This window comes from Synchiropus splendidus, chromosome 5, assembly GCF_027744825.2.
Source record: "Synchiropus splendidus isolate RoL2022-P1 chromosome 5, RoL_Sspl_1.0, whole genome shotgun sequence".
Classification (NCBI taxonomy): Eukaryota; Metazoa; Chordata; class Actinopteri; order Syngnathiformes; family Callionymidae; genus Synchiropus; species Synchiropus splendidus.
In genome coordinates, this window is record NC_071338.1 from 25,689,712 (window position 1) to 25,702,651 (window position 12,940).

The 12,940-nt window shown below is 42.2% G+C and overlaps 1 protein-coding gene across 1 annotated transcript in view; it reads left to right on the top strand.

The window, feature by feature from the left end:
- rras2 (RAS related 2) overlaps positions 1-12,940 on the top strand; it is a 33,075-nt gene that overhangs the window by 17,715 nt on the left and 2,420 nt on the right. Inside the window, exons 2-5 of the mRNA XM_053865030.1 lie at positions 9,393-9,480; positions 9,563-9,665; positions 11,505-11,613; positions 12,087-12,205. Coding sequence (XP_053721005.1) covers positions 9,393-9,480; positions 9,563-9,665; positions 11,505-11,613; positions 12,087-12,205 — 419 coding nt within the window. The remainder of the gene's footprint in view (positions 1-9,392; positions 9,481-9,562; positions 9,666-11,504; positions 11,614-12,086; positions 12,206-12,940) is intronic.

The following is a 12,940-nucleotide window of genomic DNA, read 5'->3' on the forward strand; positions in this document are numbered from 1 at the left end:
AGATGACAGAGATGTTAATAGTCCCTTGTTATTATGGGTTTGAAACACACAGTCCTCAGGTCCATTGAGTCTCCCACTGTTGATCTGATTGTGGTTCTTGTATCCCTGTGTCAGGGCCGATTGAAGTGACTGCTGATAGGGAAGTGTGGATCCCCCTGAAGTTGTGAATGAGCAAACAGTTCTAGCGATGAAGTCGCCAGTCTCTTTAGCTCGGCTTCTTATGCTCACCACACTTGGCACGTGTCCTCTGTGCTGTCATATGATGTTCCAAACAATGAGGTTCTTTAGATTCAATTTGAGATGTTTTGTTCAATTGCTAATTACTGAGTCATTACACGCGTCCGTGTTTATGATTCCACTGAACACACTCGCTGTGTTTGTTGCGTGGCTAATGAAAGGGGAAACCAACTCTTTGAGGTCAGTGACCTGGTGGTGAAATGGGGCTCTTCAAATGCCACCTTTCAGATGTATTCACTTTGAGTGGGTTCAAACGTGGTCAGAGTCCAGCCCCATTGATATTTAGGAGGCGGATTGAAGTCTTAATGTCAGAGAGGGTCGAGGGGCCCAGCAGGGGATTCTGTGCCAGGAGTTGGTTCACTTTGTAGGACGTTCAACTGCGGCTTTATTCTCAACATGAGGGCTTTGCCCAAGTTCAAAGCCATAAATGCAGTAGATTCTGACTGTACCACAACCACCCTATCGAAACATGTGAGACGGATTGGACCGCAGGGTGGTGAAGAGGTGCATTTTGCAGCCCAATGGTAAGAAGTTTGTTGGTTCAAATCCAACTACAGCAGCTCTGTGTTTCTGCTGCTATCGAGATATTCTCTGTGACCCGGTTTCCTTGAGTTTCCTTGAGGGTTGACCAAATACTGTAAGTCAAATAGATTCCTGACTCATGACCAAATTGCTCTGATACAAGTTGATGGCGTGAGTGATGTGGTGTCCCACTGAGTGAGGGCAAGGAGTCCTTCTGTGCTGCTTTGACTAGCAAGGAGTTGACTCAGGTGGTTCTGCGAGTCTAAATAAACAATAAAAAAATTCAATGCAAAAAGTATAAAAACTAAATTGTTGTGTTAATAATGAAATCTAATGAACAGATCAAACACAATATAAAGTCCAAACTTAGAACTTTAAAATACTGGTTTGTTTTTCTTAACAAATAAAAAACAATTCTGCCATGTCACCTGACTTGTGGTCCCTTTTTTTGTCCACCACAAGTCTAAATAAGTGCTCAAGGTCAGATAAATAACAAAGGTTTGCATCATCTAGGGCTGCGCAATTACTCGTTCATGTCGTCCCTGTTTATCTATTGGACATGCCTCCTCAACAAAAACAAAAAAAAAACAAAAGAGAGAGAGGTTCCCGTGAAGCCAACAGACCACGATGAAGACTAAATGTGGCATTTCAAAATGTTTCACGTGGATACTGTGGTCAAAGGAGTGAGATCACATTTAGTTGAGTGAATTTCTTCAACTAAGCAACAACAACTCTCAATACTCCACTGCTCGTGGAACTAAAGTCCCGGCCTGGATGAGTGATCCGAGTGAGGATGGCAGCAGGCTGGAGTCAGATTTACAATTCATGGTTAAAAAATAATCTTTTTATTGTCTTGTCTTCAGTAAATGTAAAAACTCCCCCCTTTGCTTCTGAGTTTCTCAGTCAGATCATGACTGGATTGGCTATAAAATGTTTTAGGTCAGCGGATGATGGTCGATCCTGGTCGATACCCTGGTTAGACTAGTTGTTTGTTGGTGTTTTTGGCAACTTTCTCTGAGAATCGTCGAGTGATTGTAGCATTAGCCACCAAGCTATCAGTTCCCACATGACACGTGATGTCAGTTTCTGCGACTTCAGCTTTCAGTGTGGTTTAAGACTAAGGAGAAAAAGACAAAAGGATAAGCGACGGTGGACCCGAGAGCAGGGCAGCTGGTCAGATATTGTGGGGGAAAAAAGGCATCTCAACCTCGGTTGTGTGGCAGTGGTTCGGTTATCTTCAGAGTGACATGGTATCTTAGAATATATTGTGATATTTTTTTATTGCATCAGCTAGTGTTAGCCTGGATTGCATCCTGATATTTTGTCTTGTGGTGTGTCTGGTTGAATTTGTTGAACGTGTTGGGTGTTTGACCTCCACAGCAAATTTAGCTGTTGCGAGCTTTGCACATTCTAAATTGTAATTTCCTTGTGATTTATAAGTGAAAAGAATATGTTGTAGGGGCTGCGATGTTACCAGTCGACCGTTACCATCGATGCACCCCATGAAAGTCAGCGTAATATGGAAACAGCTTGTCATCAGTGATCACAGTATTTGAAAAAGATTACCATTTGTTGTCGGGAGACTGCTGCGTATTTACGTGCTGCTTCGATTCAAGTTTTATCTTTGCCTGGCTGTGCAAAATTTCACCGGCTGCCTGGCATCTGAGGACAGGACAATGATTAAGGGGCCAGTTATTGATCATTGCACATTAGGAAGAGAGCTTGTTGGAGTGATGTGCTTGGGTTCATTTAATTCGGCATTTCGCCAAGATCCGATGCTTTGGCCTCTCTCTCTGTAAACCCTCAATTCAAGTGTTACTAGCCTCGCTCCTGCTGATAAGAACGCCGTTGATCCAAGCACATTTTCCAAGGCGATGATGTATCAGTCATATGCTTTCCTCAGCTCAGCAGTGGCTTCTTGAGTCAGTGGACACTTTGTGTGCCTGCTTTCTCTCTGTGTGTATTAGGTATTGAATAAGTGACCTTTCTAGTTTGCATGAGCTCATGGGAAAAGTGGGTGTTTCCAGCGGAAGTAAATGCTTTTCCCTCCCCCGGCTTTTTCTCTCACTCTCCCTCCTGATGCATTCGAGAGTACTCCTCCACCTCATTGTGCCCGGGTTCCTTGATTCAAACACCCAAGACACAAATTCTGTGCTGAGCTGTGAAACACACATCAGAGCAGTGTATGAAAAACAGCAAATCTGGAAGCAATCTACATTTTCATGTTTTCAAGATGACACATATTGAGAGAACTGCAGCAGCTGTTTGGGACCCAAAGGTTCCACCTGTGTGTTTTAAAAGAGGAAGTGGCCATCATGTCCGACTTCTCTTTTCTACAACAATATATTCTTTTAGCTTTTGTGGAAGGGATGGTGGTGTACCAAAGATGACTTTCCCGACGCAACAATGACAGGTGGAAGAATCACTCTCACTCTATTAACTTTATCCACCAGAGTTTCAGCTACACATTAGATTGGGGAACAGGCTTCTTTTCACCAGTGTTTGAAACTGAGCTGTTGAGGAATGGAAAAGATACAACAGTGATAGCATGTATATGTAATAATGTCTCCTCAGCAGTGTAAAATGTATTTGGTGATAAAGTTTTATGAAACGTACTCAACAAGATAAAGAAATTACTGTAGAGATTGACCCACATCTTTTTCAGGACCATAACTCATACAGATTATTAACAGTCAACCGATATTTGGAGCCCTTAAACTTGAATTCATGTTTAAAATAAATCACATGATAGAAAAGTACACACGGACACACACTTAGTTCAAGTAAGCTGGCGCTAATGCTTATTGTGTTTTTATGATACTCAGTTCCCAGCAATACCGCAGAGAAATTAAACAGTTTAGTCATGCGATTTTTTTAAATAATACTTTCAGGGGTATTTTCTGTGTTTACACATGTTAATAGAGCCTCCAAAGTGTGGATCTTCTCCAATCTTCTCCAAACTTCTCTCTGTTATGTTTGAGGAATCGCTACCTACCTGCAGCCACTGCTGTATTCCTGTTACCCCAGAAGTGGGAAGTCAGAGTTGGGAATGATGTCACAACCAAGTGCAGCACGTTCCAGTTACCAAAGGAAGATACTCCATAAACAATGTTGCATGCATCGACCCCACGAGGTTAAGCCTCGAATTTACCCGTTCGGAGGACAACTGGAACGTGACTCCAGTTGCTATTGTTGGTCAAAGTTGTGTATCAAGAAGTTTCTGGTGTCACAGACATGGGATTTTAGAGCTAAAAAAATCCCATAAAACCTCACAGTCTCTCATGCATGACAGTTGTTCTTGTCAACTGATGCAGCAATGCTTTTTTGGCTGTGTCTCTATAATAGTAAGCTCTGGGTTTCATGATCAAAACTGGGTGTTTGTCACCTTTTTTGATCGATTAAACACAAACAAAAGTAGTCTAATGAGCATCCTTAATAAATTGAATGAGTGTTCTTCACAGTCATGGTGAGAATAAAAACGAGTCCGTTTTCTAAGTGACAACATTATTTACTCTTTAAAAGTTTGAAACTTGATTATATTTGTGGTTGCACTCATTAAGGTCCATTGCTGACTCCTCTGTTGAGTCAACATAATGAATGGTCAGCAGAGCAAGTCCAGGGTGGAGCTGCCAGTGTGAGTGTAGCAGCTCCTGTTTCATCACAGGCCCACACGTGCGGCATGTTAAATTACTTCTGCAGCGTGATAGATTAAAGAGTTATTTTTGCCTCTCTGCAACATATGCATCCCTTGCAAATATGAAGTTTACTTAAAACACAAAAAGCTGTTTGTAGCTTGGGTTCCTCGCCTCCTCTGTGGTTTTAAACTGTCGCTAAATTGGATCAGACACCAGTGACAAAGTTGGCAAGTGTCTCTCTGGTGTCCTCGCCCTCGTAATATCAGGCACACATCTAAAGCTGATAATAGCTTAATCCAGTCTGCTGAGCTGCTCGCCAAGATTTCACCGGGAGCATTTCTACAGGCCTTGGGATTCTGTCAGCTCATGGTATGCTGAAGAAAACTATTATGAACTGCAAATTGAAAAATAGCGCCACATCCCACGCATTTAAATAGGGATGCACAAACTGCAAGTTTGAGCCCAAAGCCAAATAAAGTTTTAAATGCTTGGCCATAAACCGAATAATACTGAATATCCAATTTTTTTTATTTTAAAAAGAGTTGCATATATTCAATGTATTTACACACGTTTGTCAAAGAAGGTTAATGATCAAACATTTTTGGCATTTTTTTATGTTTCAGACTTGGCTTTTCAAATAATAATAGTACGGCGGTACCTCGGTTTTTGAACGTCCGGGAATTCAAACAAATGGAGTTTGAACAAAAATTTCGAGATTTTTTTGCTTGGGATTTTGAACGAAAATCCAGAACTTGAACGCCTCCGAAAAAAGCCGGAAAAAACATAACGTGCGTGGACCGATCAGCTGACCCACAACACGCTCTGTTATTGTGTATAACGCAGCCTCTGTATGCAGACGTGTCCCGTTAGCTACATTTACTGACTGTTTTTTCTTCATATTGAGGTGTAAAACCTTTCCTCTCGGACAGAGTGTTACTTGGTTTATGACTTTGTCACAGCCAAACTGCACAGAAGCGCACATTCAGAGCTGGACACGCACCGGGCACCTCTCCACTTCTGGAGAGACGTCACTCACTCGGCAACCCCTCCCACATGCAGCGGCCACACACATAGAGGAACAGCCACCTGCAGCAGACACTCTACATTCACTCCTACAAAAGCCTATTTTAAGGCTTGGAACGCATTCTTTCTTTTTCCATTCATTGTAATGGGAAAAATCGATTCAGATTTCGAACAATTCGCTTCTCGAACGGCCGTCTGGAACGGATTGTGATCGAGAACCGAGGCACCACTGTAATAATAATAAACATAGCACAATTTCCCATTATATAATAGACTGATAATGTAAACAGAAGGCTCTAGATATTCTCTCTCTCCAACACTTTAAAAGTACCGTAAACACAGTCAACACAGTATGTAGAGTTTGGATCACACGCCATGATGGTGTGTGGTGTGATGGTCCGCGGTGCATTTTTGTTTTAAAAAACACATTCTATGACATTGTGTTCTAAGAGAAAATCATCATTCAGGATCGTGTCACATGCCACAATTCGGCTTCGACCCAATGCTGCCTTTTTTTTCACTATTCGGCCAAATGTTTAGTGCATTAAATAGATTTAAATAGATGAAGAAGAAATATTATTATAATGGAAATAGCAAAATATGCATTCATTATTTATTAATTTAACCTTAATTTAACATTTCTTCAGGCGATCAATTGGGCAAATTCCTTCAAAATGGAGGATTGTGGGGTGGCATGTTGTCATGTTTAAGTTTGTGCTAGTAACATTGTGTTAAATGCACTTAGGTGTTTCAAGTTTTTAACGTTACGTCTGAGCCAAGTCTGCATTTTTATTGAGAAAAAAAATTCCTAGTTAATATCATTTTTAGAATTTATTTAAGAAAGAACCGTTTCTGTATGTTGTACGGTATCCTCCATCACCTGAATCATATATAGCCTCGCTGTTTTGATTGTTTTTGTGGTTGCACTGACAGCTCGACACAAACAAGTAGGATAACTGCCAAAGATGGAAAAGGTCCTATATTTAGTCAGTAAGCTGTGCGTGTGGGGAGGAAGTAGGTGTGCAGTGTTATGATGTTGATCGCACGCCTACACATGTCACCTGGCTTGGCTTTGTGTAGACTCCACTCACACATGTTGAATTATGTCTTAAATGTGGTATTACTCGCAAACCTAACCAAGAGCTTTTTGGTCTTTTCTGCCACGAGATATGTAGAGACACAATTAAGTGAACCTGTTTTGGTCTTTTGACTTTAATGTTTTTAGTCAATATGTACATATGTGACACTGTTCTTATGTATATACGTTTGGATTGTTGACAAAATGCAGTCACAGTAAGTGTAAAATGAAATAGGATTTTGAGATCAGGATCACGCACCGTTTGGCAGAACAGATTCAAACACAGCTGCTGATCACTCTGTATTTATGGAGAAACTCCTGTTTTATGTTTCCCTGCTGTTGCATGTGCAGCGTGTGGGTGGAGGGCTGGGATATGTATATCAGGAATGCTGGAAGGGAAGTAAGTGACAGGTTTGGACATTGGAAGTAGGCGGGGGTTAGGGAACATGTCGTCTGTGACATCATCACCACCTAAAGTCTCAGCGCGGCCAGCTGAAGAGGTGGAGTTTCCTTCCTGCAGAACTGACCAGGGCTGAGTTTGACATGACCCACCACGGCACCACAACTGTATCTGGAGTTTCTTCATTGGACACCATTGCCCTGCCAGTGACTCTTCTTCTCCTGTCAGTAGTCAGGCTTCGTTCACCCACAGGGTGGAGGACATGTCAGCACTGGCCTGATGACGACGATACTGCATAACTTTAATGCAAAATCATTCAGGTTGTTCATAGGAACAATGTCTCCATTTTTCCAATGGGAGAAAAACATTCATGTTTTGAGTGGCACCCTGGGATACGTTTGAGTTTTGATATCTACATTTATGTCCATGTTACTATATTGAAAAAAAAACAACAAAAAAGTGCAAAATATTTAAGATAATTGCTTAAAAAAATCTTGATTTTAATTCTTCAGCGTAGCTATACACAGAAACAGAAATTTGTAGTCATGAAATGTTTCAGTTTTTTGTCCAGCGCCGGTTATATTCATGTGGATGGATGGTTGGATCTTGCCTAGATAGACCCGACAAACAGATAGACTGGTTGATGGATCAATAGGTAGCTTTCTCTGTTCTAGTGGCAGTGCTGAGGTCACTTTATCAGTGGTGGTTTCTGGTCCGAGGAGGTGACTCAATCTGTTGTTACCCAATGGTTACTGGTAGCTGTCCTCAGTCATGTTACCGTCAGTGTCTGACACAGAGCCCCGAGCCGAAGTGGGTGCTGGTTGTGTTTGTGCTGCCCTGCTGGCACTGCAGAACAGCCTCATCTATCAGAGAAAACCGCTCTGAGAGAATCCTCCGTGCCAGGACAGAGAAGCGTTGCATGTGCGAGCGGGGGAAATATCCAGAGCATTGCAGGGGCCAGATGCAGCTGCCTGAAGTTGACAGAATAGGAATAAGAGGTTGACGGGAAGCTCAGGTCACATGACGAAGCTCCTACTGCGCGGGTGATGCAGTGAGACGAAAAAAGAAAAAAAAACAGCACAAGGAGTCTCTCAATCTAGGTTCAGTTTCCAAGCACCACGCCCCAAGAAAGATAGTCGTGGAGATGAATTATTGATCAGTTTGACTCAGAGGAGGTGATTGATAGCTACATACAGACGGGTACGAGTGACAAGAGAGCGATGTCGCCTGCAACGACTGAGCTGCATGTAAGAAACATTGGAGATGTGCGTTCGTATTTTAGAACCGAAACATGACCTTCTATTCAGATGGACAATGACGTTTTGCGCCACAGAAGTAACACAGCTCAGTCATTGGTTAGAGACTGTGAGTAGAGCTGCTTGTCCGTGCAGGTTCTGAAAGTGTTGGAAGGTTGGAATCTCTGCCTGTCGAAAATGGATAAAGTGATGAAACGAAGGGTGCGTTTCTATGGGTGGCTGTGGAAATTCATGTATTATTCCTTAAACAACCCTACAGAGAAAGAACCTATGGAACATTTTTGTTGTCATTTCTCATCTTATTGTCATGTCAAATGTCAAAACCTTCCCCTCTGAGTCATTGTTTCTCCATCGATTCTAGATTGGCTCCGTTCCCTTTCTTTTCTTTTGTGGGGGTTTCAAAAAATCCTTAGAAAAATGTTATGTTTATGTTACTTTTACGCTGTACAGTACATGGAACTACATTTCTGCTTCCCCCAGTCTGAGCCAATGGCTTTTCAATGTCAAAGTTTTGATTGTAGTTTATTGTTCAGGTTCAATCTGAATAAAGGAAGTGTTTTAACTGCTTCAACTGTCATCGCTGAATGTTAAAAAAATGAGTGCTATTCGTTGGAAACTAATGTTAAGACATGAAACATTCGTTTTTATCTTATACCGGATAACTGTGTGTTTTGTGGGAAGCGTCTCGAGAACACCACCTCATCTGTCATGGCTTAAAAAGTCTGGGAAGAATTTGATAGATACAAACCATGGGAAAATGTAGTAGTATGCGCCATCCTCGCCCCCTCCCTCTGACTCAAGGTTCCAAGGAAGTTGGAGTGACCCTAAAACTGAAAGACTGCACACATTGATGGGGCGAGAGTGTTAGGACGGAGGCTTGTTGTGTGTGTTTTCGGTGTGTAAATGTCACATGCAAACCAAAGCAGTGATAGTTGGGTGAAAACATATTTGCTCTCGGTGTGTCGCGGACAGTTGTGTTTGCCTCCCGTCTGCGGCGTGGTTATCAAGGTAGAGGTCAGCTCAGATGTCGGCTGTTTACACCTAAAACACAAATGACTTACTGTTTGTCTGCAACGGAGCCAAATGGCTTTGTCTCTGCGGACAGATTTTGAGTGTACACAAGCTGGAATGAGGCGAAGGGTGTTTTTGAAAATGGTGCGTCGAAGTGCTGGATGTGTAGATCCTACCGTTGTACCTTCCACACACATTCACCACATTTTCTTCTTCTCTGTCCGCTGCAGTCTTACTTCGTCACTGACTACGACCCCACGATTGAAGACTCCTACACCAAGCAGTGTGTGATCGACGAGAGGGCGGCCAGACTCGACAGTGAGTGTCGACACTCCAACACACGTGTAGAGAAATTCAGATTCACCTCATACGTGTTTGTGTACGTGCGTGTGCTCTCCAGTTCTCGACACGGCTGGACAGGAAGAGTTCGGAGCCATGCGAGAACAATACATGAGGACAGGGGAGGGTTTCCTGCTCGTCTTCTCCGTCACTGACAGGGGAAGGTGAGTGACAGCTCTCATCGCGTTTCAAAATGACCAACCCTTTTTTCCTGAAACCTTGCACCTCGCTGTCATACTCTCCATAACCCGCATGTTGTTTCCCTCAACTCTAAGCCCATTAATCTTCTGCTGCACTCTCACTTGTTGGTGTCCCTACCTTCGCTGCTTTCTAATTTCATTTGTTCTCTTAACTTCCTCCGCCATTGGCTGTTTGTGCCGTACATTTGTTTGTCTCTGGATACACGTGGTTCTGTATTTCCATTGTACAACACACTTCCTTTAGGCCCACTGGGCTCTGCTGAACTATATCCACGTGTTTTAGACATTGTATATTCATAGCATTAAACATAATAAAAACTAATATTAAAATTTTTAAATACAGCACACTTGTATCTAATCTAGTCTAGTCTAGTCTAATCTAATCTAATCTAGTCTAGTCTAACCCCTGCCCTATCAATGACCAATGTGTTGCCTCATGGTGTGAGTGACTTGACGCATTCTTTTTTTTTTTTATTTTATCTGATTCATTCCCTCATATATGTGTGTATATGCAGATATATCCCCCAAATCTCAATGTGTGTGGTTTATTTAAAAGGTCTGCCCCTAAATAAGCAGGTTTAAAAAATCGCAGTCAGTACTCAGTGCAGTGAGTTTTTAGTTTTGTGAGTGCCTTGTTTTTAATGTTGACATCAGTCTCTGTTACTAGGTCTTGTGATGCATGTAAATCTAGAGTCACAAATTTTGTTGGATTTTTGTTTTGAATTCCAGTTGCGTGTTTTGTTTTTTTACTGTGACGTTACAGCATGATTGTGTTTTAGTCAGGTGTGGTACTGGAAAAAATGATTAAGTCCGCCAGTCTACTTTATCTCTATTATATTGCTGGGTCTCAGTCAAATTCTTTTAATGCTTATTCACAGTGAGTGATCAAATTGAAGTCGAATCTGTAGACATGAGCTCAAACATCAGGGTGGAAGTGCTCCAGTGATGAAAGAACTCCTTGCTGTATAAAGGGCACAGAACAATGTTTTTTGTGTTTCCACCCAGAAGATAAATTTTCCATCCATCAGCGCCATCTCATTTGCGCTCTTTGATCGTGGATGTTTTGATATGAAAAGTGTTCCCTGTGTTCCCTCCTTTTTTCCATTGAATTGTTTTTTTTTCTGGAATTTATGAAACAAAATAAATGTGCTAAAAGCCCAGCCCCAATATAAAGTCACTGCCGGCTTATGGTATCAAGTAGGAAAATGACAGTGTAGGTTGAAATGAGCGGCTTGGTGGAGTTGCTTTTGGTGTTGACACTTATGAGCGTTCAGATGATATGTTTTTGTTAATGATTTCTTGACATTGTTTACAACAGTGGGCCTGAATCTGAAGGTAACATTTGACCGTCTTCTAACAGTCTTCAGTGCTGATCAAAAAAGGATGTGTTGTACATGTGTGTTGCCATTTAGCCTGTCATTTCTTGACACGCAAGCGAATGTATTTTAATTCACCAGGTGGATGTTGATATAATCACAAATAAAAATGTGCACTCCCACTCCTTGTGTAGCTTCCCAGCAGTGTAGTCGTCTGCAGTCGCTGGCCAGGACCCACAACTCTCCCAATGTTTATGTAGTAAACACACTTTCCTTCTTTCATTTATATTCGTCAAGTCTTCCCAGATTTAATTTGCCTTTACACAGCTGTCAGCGAGCTCGAGGCTGGAATGCCTTCCTGTGTTTGTGGTCTTTTTTAGGCTCCTCTATGACTGACGTTCCTTTATAACGCCTTATTACATATTCATTCCCTTGTTATGTCGTCGGCTAAAAACCCCACACAAATATGACATTGCCACTTTTACAGCTTTGAAGAAATCTACAAATTCCAAAGACAGATTCTACGAGTCAAAGACAGAGATGAATTCCCCATGATTCTCGTCGGGAACAAAGCAGACCTGGAGCCACATAGGCAGGTATGAGTGTGAGATTCTGCCTCCTGAACTGACAAACAAATATCCTGCGAGATCACGTGACATGAATGATATTAACAGTCAGAAAGATTCACATTTGCAAATTTGAAAAAATAGAAAAGCAGTGCAGCTGCAGCCAACTGCTGACATCCAGGAAATGAGTGACGGAATAAAAGAGAAGCTGTGAAAATGTTGGTGTCAACGGGGTGAGGATGGATGAGAGGAACAGTGTTGTGTGGAGTCTAGGCAGTAGCTCGCCTCTCACTAGTGGAACTACACTGCCCTCTAATGGTTGATGTCGGTACTTCACATCCAGAGCGGTAAAAATCGATGGCACTTGCAGGATGATTCAGTGATTCAAAAGATGGTCGGTGTGCATTTGTGCCTGTGTTTACCTCCCACCCCAGATGCGACACTTGTTTGTCATGGACTTTACTGTTTGTCCGCTGACGTCTCCTCCCTGTGTCTCCCCTCAGGTAACCCAAGAAGAGGGTCAACAGCTGGCTAGACAGTTAAAAGTGACTTACATGGAGGCGTCGGCCAAAATCCGCATGAATGTAGACCAGGCTTTCCACGAGCTGGTTAGAGTTATCAGGTGGGTGCTTGAACTAGGACGGTTGTAGGCAAGTCTCCTGGGTGCGTTTGGATTTCAAGACGGTGGAATTGGTGATCATTTGCCCTACAAAGTCAGCGAGTTTGACCTCTTTGCACTTTAAGAGTTCACCCTCTACCAATTGTTCAACATGAATTTGATGTATGTAATATGATGTGATGATAGTTTGACATAAATCACAACTGGAATTTTGAACTTAATAACCTGGTAAGAAGTTTAAAATCAAATTCTTGCAGTGTTCAACTGTTATATCTTACATACATTAACAATTGCATGCTTTCCTGGACTTTTATTAGCTTGGTTTTCTTTACTCGGCGGCAAATGAAAGCAAACAGATCACAACGGAGCCCCTGCCCTTTTCTGTCAGTATTATTTTGGGGTGAAATTCTGTGCGTGACGGAGTGGGTGAGGAGGTTTGCGCAGGTGAGTTCAGGTACCATGAGACAGTGGATGTCAGTGTGCACTGAATGGGCTTTGAGCTCTTTTAATAAAGGGTGGCAACAATAACAATATTAATAATAAAGCTTTGTTTTATACAGCAATTTTGAGAATGCCGTTCACAAAGTTCTTTACAGGCCAAACAGTGAGGAATGCCTGCGCTTGCTCGACCATGAAGGTGGACAGCCAGGCCTCCAGTGAGCCAGAATCAGGAAACGTTAGGAGAAAGTTACATAAATGGTGGCAGTACGTGCTGTTTTTCAGATCTCCCCTGGCAGA